Source organism: Tupaia chinensis, unplaced genomic scaffold, assembly GCF_000334495.1.
Source record: "Tupaia chinensis unplaced genomic scaffold, TupChi_1.0 Scaffold139785_1, whole genome shotgun sequence".
NCBI classification, from domain to species: Eukaryota; Metazoa; Chordata; class Mammalia; order Scandentia; family Tupaiidae; genus Tupaia; species Tupaia belangeri.
In genome coordinates this window covers 778,566-794,606 of record NW_006199665.1, presented here as the reverse complement: position 1 = coordinate 794,606, position 16,041 = coordinate 778,566, and the positions used below count along the sequence as shown (strand labels likewise).

The following is a 16,041-nucleotide window of genomic DNA, read 5'->3' as shown; positions in this document are numbered from 1 at the left end:
CAGGCCCCCCCGTCCACCACCAGGATGGAGTTGTCAGGCAAATTTTCCTCCGCCAGCTGCAGCACCCGTACCGGGTTCAGGTGCTGGGCCACGGGCTTCATTGCCTTCTCCCTGTGATGGCAGAGGAGGTCAGCGGAGCCTGCAGGAGCCCCCACCCCACTCCCATGCCCCCTCCATCTAGCCCTCACCGAAAGGTCTGCTCCTTCTGCCGGTCGGCTTCCCGCAGCTCCTCCACCCAGTCTGGGGCCCAGGTCTGGCCCCGAAGGCCTTCCACCAGCTTCAGCACGAAGGAGGCCACATCTCCTAGGGAAGAAGAGGGCACAGTCGCAGGGAGGTGGCTTCCTTCGGCCCGCCCAGCCCCACAGGCCTTGAAGACCTCAGGAAACCAGTAGCAGCACTGGAGAAGGGTGGTTAGGGGAGCACCAACGGGGAAATGGGTGAAGCACAGCCAGAACCGGGTAAGGCCGGCCCGGTCCAGAGGGAGGGCAAGGCCAGAGAAACAGATGTGGGAACACAGGGCAGGTGTCAAACCCTGGCCAGCCACATCATCTCTTCTCCCACCCAAGACCGCAAAGTCCTGTCAACTCTGTGTCTTAAAGCGTTCAATGAAAAGAGTGCCATCCTTGAGAGCAGCAGATGGCGTAATGGTTACATTGTTGGACTTCCACATAGTCGGCCACGGTTCAAGTCCCACCACGTGTGTGTGTGTGCCCAAAATCCGGACAGGAGAATGAAGGAGAAGGGGTTGCGGTGTGGCCATCCCCCCCAGGAGGTGATTTCTCACTTTCTGTCTCTTGTCTCTCTGGTGAGCGTACACACCCTATAGCAAAAATCTCTCTTAAGGAAAAATATTTAAAAAAAGGTGCCATCCTGAGGGCCAGCTGGTGGCGTGGCAGTTAAGGCCCTGGACTCCCCCATGGCCAACCACAACCACAGATAAAAGTCCTGGACCCAGTGGCTTGGAACTCACACCTGTCGCCTGTGCATGCCTGCCTAAAATCCCAGGAAGAGAATGGAGGAGAACGGATTGCAGCGTGGTCATCCCCCCCGAGAGGGTATGAATTTTCACTTTCCCTCTCCACTGTCTCTGTCTCTCCAGCAAGTGCATGTGCCCTATGGCAAAAATCTTAAAAAGGAAAAAAAAAGATTTAGGGAACACAGCCAGGCTGCCCCCTGGTTGTGTTCCAGCCTGCTGCCCACCTCCTGCTGGAGTGGACCTTCCGAACTACAAATGCAACAGTACCACTTCTCTACCACAAGGCCACCCTGTCACCCACGCGGCAAGTGAGTGAACATCCTTAGGACAAAGGGCCACAGGGCTCTGGAAGGGTTGTAAAACTCGGGTAAGCTCTCTGTCCTGAGGGTGAGGGCAGCATGGGAGGGTCTGCAGCCAGGAACGCGGTCACATCTCTAAGCCTCCCTCTGTGCCCACTCCACCATCTGTTCCCACGGGAGCACCCATCAGTGTGACGGCCGAACAGGTGTCTCTGGCTGACTGCACGGATCCCAGGGCAGGGCCCAGGCCTTGATCGCTAGCACAAGGTTTAAGCTGGCTGCAGCTGAGGCCAGGACAGGGACCAGGAAGAGCACGTGTGAGGGGGCGGGGGCCACTGGGAAGCTCACCCTGCACGGCCTCCTGGGGCTTCCAGAAAATGTCGGAGTTGAGCAGCATCTCATCCCGATTACGATTGACGATGATGATCTTGCTGCTGCGGCTGAGGACGCGGCCATAGGACAGGCGGAAGTCACACACGATTCCTGGGGAGGTGCACAGGGTCTCAGTAGGCAGAGGCCAATGTCCTGAAGGAGCCCCTAGCTTACCTGACCCAGTGTGGTGGACTAGGGTCCCCATTCTTCACCTCACCCTGGACCCAAACCCCTTGCAATGACTTTGACGCTCCCCCCACCCCTCTTTAAATCTGGCTTGGCCCTGTGATGAGATTTGTCCAACATAATGTGGCAGAAGTGGGCGGGCCCCATGGGCTTATAGTTAAGGAAGCCAGATCCCACATAGCCATCTACATGGTTCGAATCCCAGCTCTGGTGGTATGAAAAACACACCAGGAGCCGTGTGGGTGTACATGCCCAAAATCTCAACAGGGTGGAGAAACAGGAGACTGCTTGGGGTGTGACCAAACCCCACTGGGCAGTTCTTCTCCCTCTCCAGCGCTCTCGCTCTCTCTCTCTCTCTCTCTCTCTCTCTCTCTCTGGGGAGCACACATGTCTTCTGGCGAATTAAAAAAGAATGTGGCGGCAGGACCAGCAGTTAACGTAATGGCTATGTCACTGGACTCCCATGTAGTCGACTGCGGTTCGAGTCCCGGACCCAGTGGTTTAAAGTCATGCTGGTCGCATGTGCATGTGTGCCCAAGATCCCAAGAGGAGAATGGAGGAGAACGGATTGCAGCATGGCTATCCCCCAGGGGGTGATTTCTTGCTTCTGTCAAGAATGTGGCGAAACCAGCAGTTGGCATAATGGCTATGTCGCTGGACTCCCAGGTAGTCGACAGTGGTTCGAGTCCCAGACCCGGTGGCTTAAACTCACGCCAGGTGTGTGTGTGTGTGTGTGTGTGTGTGTGTGTGTGCGCGCGCGAGCCAAAGATCCTGAAAGGAGAATGGAAGAGAAGGGATTGCAGCGTGACCATCCCTCTGGGGAGGTGGGGGGTGATGTCTCTCTGCCTCGGTTTTTCTGGTGGGTGCACATGCCCTATAGCAAAAACCTCACCAAAAAAAAAAAGTAAAGCCTCACAGCTTGCATTCTCGCTCTCTTATGTAATGTTCTCCCCCAGCCCCACGGGTTTCTCCTTCTCCACTGAATGAACCAGCCAGGAGAGCCTGCCCGAGAAACACAGGAGGGCAGGGGTGGGGTGGGAGAGCACATCATCCCCAAGGCATCCTAGACTAGCCTCAGAGCCAGCCAGTGTCCAGAGGAGCAAGCTCAGCCAGATCAGTACAGCTCCCCACCTGCCCACCCAACCTTGGGAATGGGTCTTGGGAAGAAGCTAAACTGAATCCAGAAGAACCACCACCCAACCTGTGGGTGGGTCTTAGGAATCACAAATGCACTTAAGCCATTGTGTTTGGGGATGGCTGTTACGCTGCCATAGCTAACTGATACACCTAGTATGTGTCTTGGCAAGCTTCAAAGCACTTTTTGGGAATGAGTGTATGAAGTACAGCCAATGACTGCTAGATGCTCATCTTCTTCTGTGCAAAGCTAAGTCAGAGCACACAACTGCAGCCTGGCGAGGGGTAACCTGAATTTTAGATTCAAGGCTGTTTAAAACCCTGAGGCTCAGCCAGGGTGGCATAGGCAGCAAGAAACTAGAGCCATGTGGGAAGGCTGCATGTGCCTGTGGACCTCATCCTGGTTGTCTGGGAGGCTGGGGAAAGGACCACAGAGTGGTGAGGCCCTGTCATGAGTACCCCTCTCTTTCTATCTCCCTCTGTCTCTATCAACTAACAAATAAAAATTTTTTAAAAGGACCAGGGCAAGCAGGTGGTATGGTGGTTAAGGCACTAGGCTCCTACACAGTGGACAACAGTTCAAGTCCTAGACCTGATAGCTGGCTTTCTCGCTTTCCCTCTCTCTGTCTCTCTCTGGTGAGCATACATGCTCTATAGCAAATTAAAATAATAATAAATAAAATTAAATAATTTTTTAAGATTTTAATTTTTTATTTATAAATATACAAATACATTATATATGTATATATACACATAATATATGTATATATTCATACATATATACATATATGTGTGTGTGTGTGTATATATTTATATATATATATATATATTTGACCAGAGAGGAACAGAGTGAGAGAGAGAGAGTGCAAGCTGCCAGGTCTGGGACTCGAACTGCAGTCGGCCATGTGGAAGTCCAGTGCCCCTAACCACCACGCCACCTCCCAACCCCAAATGAAGTAACTATTTAAATAAATAAACAACAATGGGGCCAGCAGATGGCATACTAGTTAAGGGTTCTAGACTCCCACATGACCGACCATGGTTCAAGTCCCTGATCTGATAGCTTGCTTTCTCACTTTCTCTCTCTCTCTCTCTCTCTCTCTCTCTCTCTCTCGTTCTGTCTCTCTCTGGCCAAATTAAAGTAAATAAATAAAGTTAAATAAAATAATCCTTAAAAAAAAAAAAAAAGGACTAGACAGTACAACAGTGGTTAAAATACAACACTAGGAGACTGATCGACACGGGAAGGTTCAGCTGCATGTCCAGAGACCTCCCTGAGAACGTCAGGCCCAGGCATGCTCAAGATCATTTCAGCTGAGGCTAGGGGGTGGTCATGGTGTCAGTACACTGTTGGGGGCATTGCCTATCTGTCTGTCTCTCTCTCACTCATAGAAGAAATAAACTTTTTTTAAAAAAAGAAAGAAAGAAAAAGTCCTAGGACCAGCAGATGGTACGATGCTTACATCGCTGGACACCCATGTAGTTGACACAGTTCAAGTCCTGGACCTGGCGACCTCAACTCATGCTGGACGAGTGTGCGTGCGTGCCCAAAATACTGAGAGCAGAATGGAGAAGGGATTGCAGCATGACCATCCCCTCAGAGGGATGATTTCTGGCTTTCTGTCTCTCTCTCTCTCTCTGTCTCTCCAGCGAGTGCATGCACCCTACAGCAAAGAGCTCTCTAAAAACAAAACTCTAAAAGGTGAAGCTAAAGATAAGAGGGTGGGTGCTGGGACCAGCAGTTAGCATAATGGCTATGTCACTGAACTCCCATGTAACTGACTGCGATTCGAGTCCCAGACCCGGTGGCTTAAACTCATGCCGGGCATGTGTGCGTGCGTGCGTGCCCAAGATCCTGAAAAGAGAATGGAGGACAAGAGATTGTGGCGTAGCCATCCCCCTGGGGGGGTGATTTCTCGCTTTCTGTCTCTCTTGTCTCTGTTCGTCTTTCTGGCAAGCGCACGCACCCTATAGCAAAAACCTCTCAAACAAACAAACAAACAAAGAGTGGGTGCTTGGGGCCAGTAGGTGTCATGGTAGCTGAGGTGCTGGATTCCCACATGGCCAACTGCGGTTCAAGCCCCAGACCTGGCAGCTTACTTTCTCCCTCTTTCTCTCTCTCTGGTGAGCACACATGCCCTATAACAAATTTAAAAGTAAAATAAAAAAATTAGTGATCCTTAAAAAGAAGGTGGGTGTTTCTGAGGGTAGGGGACCAGTGAGTACCTGACCAGGAGAAGCAGGGTCTCTGGGTGACCAGGGGGTGCCTGGAGGGGGCAGGGGAGGGGGCTGAGGCCCACCTGCCAGGATGACAACATCAGCTTTCTTCAGGGCGGTACTGCGGTTCTGCCGGATGTGGAGGGGGTGGTTGCGGCCCAGCAGCCCCCGTGCCATGCCCCCCAGGAAGCAGGGAACACCCAGTGTCTCCACGGCAGTCCTGAAGGTCCAGACCAGGTGTAGGTCAGTGAGGCCATAGGTATGCCCCGGTCTCCAGCCCATAGGACACCAGGATATTATGGACCAGGGCTAGGCTTCTCACCGGAGCTTGTCAGCGGGAGTCGGGGGTAGCAGGGCCTGGCTTCCCAGCACAATCAGGGGTCTCCGGGCACGGCTCAAGATCTCCACACAGCGCTGAACCTGGGCGAGAGGCGGGGCTCCTGGGGCTGTGGTGTAGTCACCATTGACCCCCTCCCAGCCCAAGCCCCCACGCTGACTCAGGGAGAAGAGATGGTCAGAGAGCCTTCTGGGAAAGAGAAGCCATTCACCTGCAGGGGGGATGCCTGGGGGATATCCAGGGGTAGGGGACCCTCAGGCTGCGGTTCCCAGGCTCCTGCAAAGAGGTTGGCCAAGTGGTTTTCTAAGTACCTGCAGAGGGACAGAAAGGAACCAAACCAGAATTCATTATGGTGAATCCAGAAACAAAGTGAGAAAGGGATGGGGTGAACAATCGATGTCCCAGGACTGTCAATGGCCAAGTCTCCACTGTGTTTGGGGATGGCTGTTACACTGCAATAGCTAACTGATACACTTATTATGTGTCTAAGCAGACTTCAGAACACCTTACAAGAATGAGTATATGACATACAGAGGCTTCCGTAGCACAGGAAGATTTGATTCTTCTTCCCCCCTCCTCCTCTTCCTCCATATCCTCCTCTCTCCTCTCCCATCTGCCAGGATGAGGGCCATGGCTGTGGGTCGCCCAGACAAGGTTCAAATCCTGGTTCTGCCTCTTCCTAGCTGTGTGACTTTGAGCAAGTGGCTTCGCTTTTCTGAGATGCCTCTCCCAAACAGTGTTTTCAAAACAATGAAAAAGGAGAGCCTCCCTCCCTGGGGTTCACAATCTTTCCATTCAAGTTATACGTCACTTTGTGAAATGCTTGATCTCCTCGCTCACAGGACTGTGAGGCCCTGTCTTCCCTGAAGGCCCTGTGTGGGCCTTAGAGACACAAGGATAAATCCTGCCCTCAAGGATCACTCGTCCGGCCAAAGACAGATGTTGGCAGGCGTGGGTGTTGGCAGGAAGCAGCCAGAGCACAGAAGCTGAGAGCCAGAAGCCTGTTTACTATAAAGGAAGGGTCAAGTTGGCGGGGGAGGAGAAGAGGCCAAGGATGGAACTGTGGGAAGCTCAACGAATAACGAAAAGGCAAAGGAAGAACCAGCTTTTGGAGGAGCAGCCCAAGAAGGGAGTGGAGGGAGAACGAGGAGAATAAGGAAAAGGAGTGACCAGAAGGCCGGGGCAGAGCTTTCACAAGGAGGCTGGGGTAGCCCCTTGTGAAAGCTGCTGCTCGAGTAGACCCTGAAGGGACAGCCCACAAATCCAGGGTGGAGAGCCTGACTGTTCTGTCCTCCATGTCATCGCTTGCCTGTCTTGGTACGTGACATGGAGAAGGGGGAGGAGAAGAGGTAAGAGGAAAGGAGAGAGAAAGAGAAAGGAAAGAGGGACCAGCAGTTGGTGTAATGGCTATGTCACTGGACTCCCATGTAGTTGACCGTGGTTCGTGTCCTGGACCCGGTGGCTTAAAACTCACACCGGGTGCGTGTGTGTGCGTGCCCAAGATCCCGAGAGGAGAATGGAAGAGAAGGGATTGCTGCATGGCCATCCCCCCTGGGGGGTGATTTCTCACTTTCTGTCTCTGTCTCTCTCTGTCTGGCGAGCGCATGTGCCCTATAGCAAAAACTTCTCAAAAAAAGAAAAATAAAAAGAGCAAAAACTTCTCAAAAAAGAAAAAAAAAAATAAAAGAGGAAGGAAAGGGAGAAGGAAGGAGAAGATGAGAGAGAGAGGAACAGGCATGGAGGGGAGGGGACAAAGGGGAAGACGGAGGGGAGGAGGTGAGGAAAGAGGAGGGGCTGGTTGGAGTCCTGGACTCAGAGACTTGAAACTCACGCTGGGTCCGTGTGCGTGCACACCCAAAATTTCAGGAGGAGAATGGAGAAGGGACTGCCACATGGCCATCCCCCCTTAATGGGTGATTTCTCACTTTCTCTCTCTCTGTCTCTCTAGTGAGTGCATGTGCTCTATAGCAAAACTCCCTCTCTAAAAAAAGGGAAGGGGGAAGAGAGGAAGGCGGGGGTCGGGGGGAGGAGGAGAGAAGGGCAGAAATAAAGGAAGGGGGAGGAGAAGGTAAAAGAACTGAATCTCGAGACCAGAGTTGGCGTCATGGCTATATTCCTGGCCTCCCGTGTAGTCAACCGCGGTTCGAGTCCCAGGCCCAGTGGCTTAGACTCACACCGGGCACATGTGCATGCGTGCCCAAGATCCCAAGAGGAGAATGGAGGAGAAGGGATTGCGGCGTGGCCATCCCCCTGGGGGGTGATTTCTCGCTTTCTATCTCTCTGTCTCTTTCTCTTTCTGGAGAGCACACATGCCCTATTGCAAAAACTTCTCCAAAGAAAAAAAAAAAAAGAACTGAATCTCACTCCTGTGCCCCATTTCAGCCAGGCTCATCTCAATAGTGACACAAAATGAACCTCTTCTATACCCCAGCTCAGTGGGCTCCCCTACTGGAGCCCCCAACTCTTTTCTCAAATAAAAAAGCTCCCAACCTTTCAGTTCTCCCAGGAAGAACTTCAAGCTTATCCCAGGCCTGTTTTCTGCCCATCTCCCCAAGTTCCTAGCCACCTGCTGCTTGAAGCCAGTGTCCCCAGACTGAACTGTGCCCAAGTCAAAGGCTTGGAGGGAAGGCTCCATTGCCCCCTTATCCTGGCCTAACAGAGCACCGGGCACTCGCGCCTGATCCATCTACCTCTCTGCACTATCCATGGCCTCCCAGCCTCCTCCCTGGTTTCCAAGCCTCCACTGTGACCCTGTCCTTCCACAGTCCCACCCTTCCCCAACAGCAGCCCAGGGGAAACATAGCAAAAAGCAGGTCAGGAGAGCCCACACCTCTGCTTAAGGCCTTGCAGTGCTTCTTGATGGGTCTCCTGCCAAAAGCAAAACCCCAGGTCCCTGAGCCAGCCAGTGGCACAGTGGATGAAGCAGCTGGATCTAGCCAGTGGCACAGTGGTTGAAGCAGCTGGATCCCACATGGCTACTGTATGGTTCGAGTCCCAGACCCAGCAGTTTGAAAAGCATGCCAGGCACTTGCGTGTGTGAGCCCAAAATTCCCAGAGGACAGTGAAGCCACCCCCCCAAGGGCATGCTTTCTTACTTTCCTTGTCTCTCTTTCTCCGTTTCTCCGTATCTCTTTCAGTGAGTACATGCACCTTACAGTAAACAAACAAAATCACCCAACTCTGAGCTCAGCTCCACCCCGCTGCCTACCCCCTTCTGTGCATGTGCTGTTTCTGCAACCTGGACGAACTTGGCTCTACTCAGTCCATGTGCAAGTCAGTGAGTCAAAGGAAAACGGGGAGTCAGCAAGTGGCACAGTGGTTAAGGTGCTGGACTCCCCCATGGTCGACCACGGTTTGAGTCCCAGAGCAGGCAGCTTGCTTTCTCACCCCGTCCATCACCCTTGACTCTCTCTGGTCAGATTAAAAAATAATGATAAATAAAATTAAATAAATAAAATTGGAGGGGGGAGGTGTGGGGGTTTTTTTTTTCTTTTTGTCTTTGTTTTTTGCCATAGGGCACCTGTGCTCACCAGAGAGACAGAGACAGAGAGAGGGAAAGTGAGAAATCACCCCCCCGGGGGTAAGGCCACACTACAGTCCCTTCTTCATTTTCCTCTTGAGATCTTGGATATGCACACACAGGCACCCATGTAATTTTCAAGCCACTACCAGGTCTGGGATTCAAACCACAGTTGGCCATGTGGGAGTCCGGCGACTTAACCACTATGCCATCTCCTGGCCCCCTTAAATAAATATTTTTTTAAAAAAATAACATGAAAAAGTAAAACGGGAGCAGGGAGAGGTTGGAAGATGGAGGAGGGTGAGGCAGAGGACTATTTACCAGGCAACGGCTTGGCCCATGAGGCCCTTGGGCGGCTTCGCTGGCACCATCTCCTTACGGACTATGAAGTAAGGGTACAACACATCGACGGGCAGCTCCACAAACACCGGACCTGCGGGGGCAGGGAGGACGCCCAGCCTAAGCACCTCCTCCAGCCCTCGGACCCCAAGACCCACCACACCCCAACCCGCACCCGCACCTACCTGGGGTACCGGACTGAGCAGCAGCCATGGCAGTCCTCAGCGTGGGCACAATGTCCCGCACCCTCCGCACAGAGGCACAGAATTTGCAGAGCGGCCGGAACAGGGACATCTGATCGATGGCCTGGAGCGCACCCCGGTTCTGGCAGAGACAGATGGGGTGGAATTAGCCTATGAGCCCGGAACTTTCCTGGGGCCCCCTGGAGACCTCCCTGAAGTACCAGGCACCTGTAGCAGAGTGCTAGCGGCCCCTCCCAGAAGCAGAACTGGAGACTGGGCTATTTGTGCATTCTTCACCGCTGTCACTGTGTTGGTGAGGCCAGGGCCTGCTGTCACTGCTGCCACGCCCACCGTCCCTGAAAGACAGAGTCCGTCACGGTCACGCCCCCACCCCTGAAAGGCAGCCCATCACATCTACGGACACGCCTACTCTCCTGGTCACAGCCACGCCCACCACCCCTGAAAGATTGAGCCCATCACGGCCACGCCCACTCTCCCAGTCAAGACCAGTCCGTTGGCCACGCAGCATGTCAGTCACGCCCACTCCCCACCGTGGCCACGCCCACTCTTCTGGCCTCGGTCACGCCCACTCTCCCTGCCATTCTCAGACCAGAGAAGCACCTATCCCCTTACAACCACCCTAAAACGCCATCTCTGGTCCCAGCCCTCTCCATGTTGCCCTCACCAGTGAGCCGGGCCACAGCATCGGCAGCAAAGACAGCCGTGACCTCGTGGCGCGTGTCTACCACGCGGATGCCCAGCTTCTCGCAGGCCACCAGCAGCGGAGAAATGTGCCCACCGACCAGCGTGAAGATGAACCGTACACCATGGGCCCTCAGCACCGCCGCCACGTTCTCCCCGCCATGCCGGACGCTAGCCTTGTCCACCTGAAAGCCAAGAAACGAGACTTTCAGGTGACAGATGATGGCACAGCAGTAAAACAGGACACTGTGGGGCTGACCCACCTGGGAAGGTTCCTGGTTTGGGGCTGGAGACCTCACTAAGTATGCTTACCCATGATCTGGGACTGACTGAAAGTGGGGGCAGAGGGCCAGCAGGTGGTGTGGTGGGTAAGGCCCTGGACTCCCACACCGCTGACCAAGAGGCTGGAAAATCTGTGTGCATGCTCAAAATCCCAGGAGGAGAAGGGGTTGGGTGAGGTCATCCCACTGGGGAGGGGGGGTGATTTCTCACTTTCCCTCTCTGTCTGTCTCTGGAGAACAGATGTGTCCCACGGCAAAAATATTTTAAAATAAATGAATTAAGTGGGGGCAGCTGACAACAGTGAGAGTCAGTTGGGCAAGTCTGTTTGCCTGTCTTGTCTTTCTTGTTCATGGAAGAAATATAATTCAAATAAAAATACAGACAGACAGACTGGGCCAGCCCAGTGGCCTAGTGGTTAAAGAAGCCAGATCCCACAAAAACAACTAGGCAGTTCAAATCTGGCTCCAGCATCATGGAAGTCGTGTCAGGTGTGCGTGTGCACACATGTGTGTTTGTGTGTGTGTGTGTGTATGTCCTAAATCCCAACAGGATAGAGAAATGGAGGAAAGGAATTAGAGTGACCATGTCCCATCGGAAAGGGGTGCTTTCTTCCCCCTCCCTCTCTCTCTCTCTCTCTCTGGCAAGCCCATAAATTCTCTGGCAAAAAAAATAAAAAAAATAAAAAGATTTCCACAGTGGTTGAGGCACTGGACTCCCACATGGCCAAATGCGGTTCAAGTCCCAGATCTAGCAGCTTGCTTTCTCACTTTCCCTCTCTGTCTCTGGTGAGTACATGTGCCCTATAGCAAATTTTTAAATGATAATAATTATAATAGTAATAAATAAAATTAAATTAAACTTTTTTGTTTTGTTTTTTCTTTTTCTTTTTTTGGAGAGGTTTTTGCTATAGGGTGCGTGTGCTCACCAGACAGAGAGAGACAGAGAGACAGAAAGCGAGAAATCACTCCCCAGGGGGGATGGCCACACCGCAATCCCTTCTCCTCCATGCTCCTCTCGGGATCTTGGGCATGCACACACATGAGCCCGGCAAGAGTTCAAGCCATCGAGTCCGGGACTCGAACCACGGTCAACTACGTGGGAGTCCAGCAACATAGCCATTACGCTAACTGCTGGTCCCTAAATAAAACTTTTTTAAAGAGAGATTTTTTTTTTCTTTTTGCCATAGAGTGCATGCATTCTCCAGAGAGACAGAGAGAGAAAGTGAGAACTCATCTTGGTGGGGCGGGGGGTGGCCACATTGCAATCCCTTTTCCATTCTCTTCTCAGGATCTTGGGCACACATGCACACGTGCCTGGCTTGAGTTTGAAGCTGCCAAGTCCAGGACTTGAATGGCAGTCGACTACGTGGGAGTTCAGTGACATAACCATTAAGCCATCTACTGGTCCCAGGAACTCTTTTTGGGAGGAAAACAATGTCAAGGGCCAAGGCAGTTGGGACGAGAGGGCAGAAGCAGGGTCAGAGATGAAAGAAATTCTAGTATCGGTCAGGCACACATATGACACACCAGGCCCAGAGCAGGGCCTGTCATCCAATCAAATCCTTTTGTCATTCAAACCCTCTTACAGCTAGGGACATTTACGACTACCTGAGCAAGATGTGAAGTCTAACAGAACCCACGCTCTTAAATGCCTCACAGTCTTAAGGGTCTACTTTGTTATAAGCGCCTGCCTCCAGGGCAGTAGAGTAGTCAGGAAGACAGGAAAGAAAAGGGAAATCATGGGGACCAGCAGGTGGCGTGGTGGTTAAGGCGCTAGACACTCCCACACGGCTGACCACGCACGGTTCGAGTCCTGGACCTGGTGGCTTGCTTTCTCACGTTCCTCTCTCTCTCTCTGTGTCTCTCTCTGGTCAAATTAAAATGAATGAATGAATGAGTAAATAAATAAATAAATCTTTTTTAAAAAAAGTAAAGGGAAATCATAGCCCAGGAGTTTGGCCAGGGGCACCAGGCAAGGGGCCCTTGGCTGTAAATCCTGTCTACTGTCCCATATCCCTGCATGGCCTGGCCACCGGACTGCTGGCGCCAGTCGATCTATCTCCCGCCCACTCGCTGCTAATCAAGCCCAGGCCTGGCCCATAGGCTGCCAGCCAACACCCGCCTGGCATAGGAGTGGCCTACTGCATGGACTGTTTCCTCACAGCTCTTTGGCCTTAAATCTCCACCAGTCCTGAGAACAGTGGCATTGCTCCTGACAAGGAGAGAAAGGATGGAGGAAGGGGTTTGCAGGAGTAAATTATTATTTTGTTTTTTTAAGTTTTGCTATAGGGCCCAGATGCTCGCAGGAGAAAGTGACAGAAAATGAAAAATCACCCCTCAGGGGCCAGCAGGTGGCATGGTGTTTAAGGCACTGGACTCTCACATGGCCAACCACGGTTCAGGTCTCAGCGCGGCAGCTTGCTTTCTTACTTCCTTTCTCTTTCTAGTGAGCGCACATGCCCTATATTAATAATAAGTAACATCAGGACCAGCAGTTAGCATAATGGCTATGTCGCTGGACTCCCACATAGTCGACCACGGTTCGCATCCCGAACCCGGTGGCTTAAAACTCACGCCAGGCGCGTGTGCGTGCGTGCCCAAGATCCCGAGAGGAGAATGGAGGGGAAGGGATTGCGGCATGGCCATCCCTCCTGGGGGTGATTTCTCGCTTTCTGTCTCTCTGTTGCTCTCTGTCTGTTTGGTGAGCGCACGCACCCTATAGCCAAAATGAAAAAAAAAAACCCTCTAAAAAAATAATAAGTAACATTAAATAAATGATTCTTAAAAAAAAAAAAAAGAAAGAAAGAAAGAAAGAAAAGAAAAACCACCCTGTTCCCCAGGGTGATGGCCAAGTCTCATGCCTTCTCCGTTCTCCTCCCGGGATTGTGGGCGTGCATGCATACATGCTCAGTGTATTTTTCAAGCCACCCAGTCCAGGACTCCAACCACACAGATAGCCACGTTGGATCCAGCCTCCTTAACCTCCATACCACCTGCTGGCCCCTTGAGGAGTAAGTTTCTCTTTTTTTGGAGAGTTTTTTTTTTTTCTTCTATAAGGCACATGCGCTTGCCAGAAATACAGAGAGACACAAAGTGAGAAATAACCCCCCCCCAGGGGAGATGGCCATGCCGCAATCCCTTCTCCTCCATTCTCCTCTAGGGATCTTGGGCACACACGCACATGCACCCAGTGTGAGTTTAAGCCACCAAGTCCAGGACTCGAACCGTGGTCGACTATGTGGGAGTCCAGCGACATAGCCATTACACCAAATGCCGGTCCCACTGAGGAGTAAATTTCTATAAAAGGAACAAGCAGCTTAGAACAGGCTCCTGGGGTCAAACCTCTCAAAATAAGTCGTTTATGGCAAATTACCACACACTCTGAGCTTTAGTTTCCTCTTGTAGAAAATGAGGACAGCGATGACAGGTGGTAGGGGGTAACAGGAATAAATCCCTCTAGCGCATTTACTCTCAGCAGAGGGCAATCAGGCACAGCTCCCCGCCCCTGTGCCTGCCCTCTGATCTCCCCAAGTTTTAAAAGCATAATTATCAGAGGGTCCATCTATCTGTTCTATCAAAAAGGCTCAGTTCCTCTGGGGAAGCAGGTAGGCGGGGTGTGAGTGCCAGAGCAGCAGACCTTCCTGAGGCTCCCTGACTAGGGACAAAGTCCAGAGTCCCAGTATGCAGTTGGCAGTGGGGACAGGGCCCGGAACAGACTCTCCTGGCCATTCCCTCTGGACTAGTTGGTCCTTCCTTTACCCGCCTGTAAAATGAATCAGCTGCAAGAAGCGCCGGGAGACCCCACCTTCTCTGCCCTTCTCCCACCCGCCTGCGCACCTTGTGCATCAGCTGATAGAAGAGCCCCAGCCGGTGCGCTGCGCCCAGCAGGGCGGCCACGAGTGTCCCAAAGGCCAGGAGCAAGAAAGAGGGGAAGAAGCTCCCGATAGGGGCAGCGGCCGCTGTGGTCTCCATGAGGTGGCACCTAGGGGAGAAAGGGCAGTCCCAGCACTCGGGCGCGACAGGTAAAAAAAAAAGCACACCTCCTACCCCAGCCCGGATCCTAGGACAAGCCTCTTGCCCTAAGTTTCTGCAAAGCCACGCCCCCATACCCTTATATTCCAGGCTAGGCCACGCCCTTCAGGTGCAGGTCACGCCCCCTCGTGACGTCAGCCCGACCCTTTATACCTCGAGTTAACGCAGCTACTAGGGCACCAAGACAGTAACTTTCTCACTTACCTATTTGTCAATGGATCGGCGGGAGCCCCGCCTCCTTTACAACTGGACCCCGACTCTTAGCCCCGGTGGGGTATCCGCCCCATGTTACGTCACCAGAGGTACACGAGGCCACGCCCCCCCCAGGTTAGTGTGCTCGACCCGCTGCTCAAGCCACGGCCTTAAAGAGCGCTTGAGCCCGAGCCTCAAGCCCGAGCCTCATCCCCGACCTCAAGGCGAGGGTTGAGGTCAGATCGCTTCAGGATGCTTCTCCAACGCCGGCTGGACCCTCCTCCTCCAGGGTCTTTCCACCTTCACCTACGAGAAATAGTGCTGCAATTCGGCGCCCTCCGTGTCACGTGACCTAGGCGCGTGGCTATACCCTTTTCGCCCACTGGTTCTCTGCGGCGCCCCGAAGCCCCGCCTGAGGCGCCTGCGCAGAACCGCAATCACCTCACTTGTAAGAGCCACGTCGTCATTGGCCGCCGCACGCGCTAGTCCCGCCTCTCCTCGCCTCTCATTGGCTCGTAGTTCAGGCCTCTTCCCACCCCTTTTTTTAACAAGAAGCTACGCCCCTCGGCGTCTTCCGTTGGCCAAGGCGTTCGCAAGCCCACCTCCCGCCACCTCCCATTGGCTCCACAGGCCAGGCTCGTAGGTTCCGGACTCTTATAGCGCAGCCTGCTTTTCATACCCACCAGGTGGTCGTCACTCTCACGCAGGACGGGCGTGAACAGTCACGGATCTGCGCCCAGAGCTCCATTATCCGGGTCTTCTTCCCAAGCAAACCCCGCCCCTCAACAGTAGCCCCGCCCCCGGCGTAGGCCTCAGACCTTGTGCCCCGCCCCTTTTCTGGACCTTGGAATGTCTGCTGCGACCGCCCTGGAACAGGCACCCGGATCCTGGAGATCCCCGGATTCTCTCCCAACATTATCTTTACAAACTTTACCTTCTATGGAACCATTCTTAGTCTCTAATCGTACCTTATTTTCTTTTAATTCCCCAGACAGCACGTGTGCTCAAGAGAATGCACCCTTTATGGGGAACGGCCACACCGCAATCTCTTTCCATGTCTCTGACCTTTTTGGATTTTGGTCACACATACACAATCATGAGCACCCAGTGTTTCTCGAGTCACTGATCCGGGACTTGAACCATGCAGTTGGCCATGTGCGATCCAGCTGCCTTAATTAACATGCCACGGGACCAGCATGCGCGTGTGCGTGCGTGCCAAGATCCCGAGAGGAGAATGGAGGAGAAGGGATTGCAGCGTGACCATCCCCCCTG

The 16,041-nt window shown here is 52.9% G+C and overlaps 1 protein-coding gene across 1 annotated transcript in view; it reads right to left on the bottom strand.

Moving 5' to 3' along the window:
• HACL2 (2-hydroxyacyl-CoA lyase 2) overlaps positions 1-15,543 on the bottom strand; it is a gene marked incomplete in the record, with an annotated part of 16,830 nt that extends 1,287 nt beyond the window's left edge. Inside the window, 13 exon segments of the mRNA XM_027765870.1 lie at positions 10-111; positions 189-303; positions 1,624-1,758; positions 5,268-5,404; positions 5,507-5,604; positions 5,733-5,832; positions 9,363-9,474; positions 9,566-9,704; positions 9,791-9,918; positions 10,248-10,449; positions 14,383-14,527; positions 14,782-15,075; positions 15,453-15,543. Coding sequence (XP_027621671.1) covers positions 10-111; positions 189-303; positions 1,624-1,758; positions 5,268-5,404; positions 5,507-5,604; positions 5,733-5,832; positions 9,363-9,474; positions 9,566-9,704; positions 9,791-9,918; positions 10,248-10,449; positions 14,383-14,517 — 1,403 coding nt within the window.
• Between the last annotated feature and the right edge of the window lie 498 nt (positions 15,544-16,041).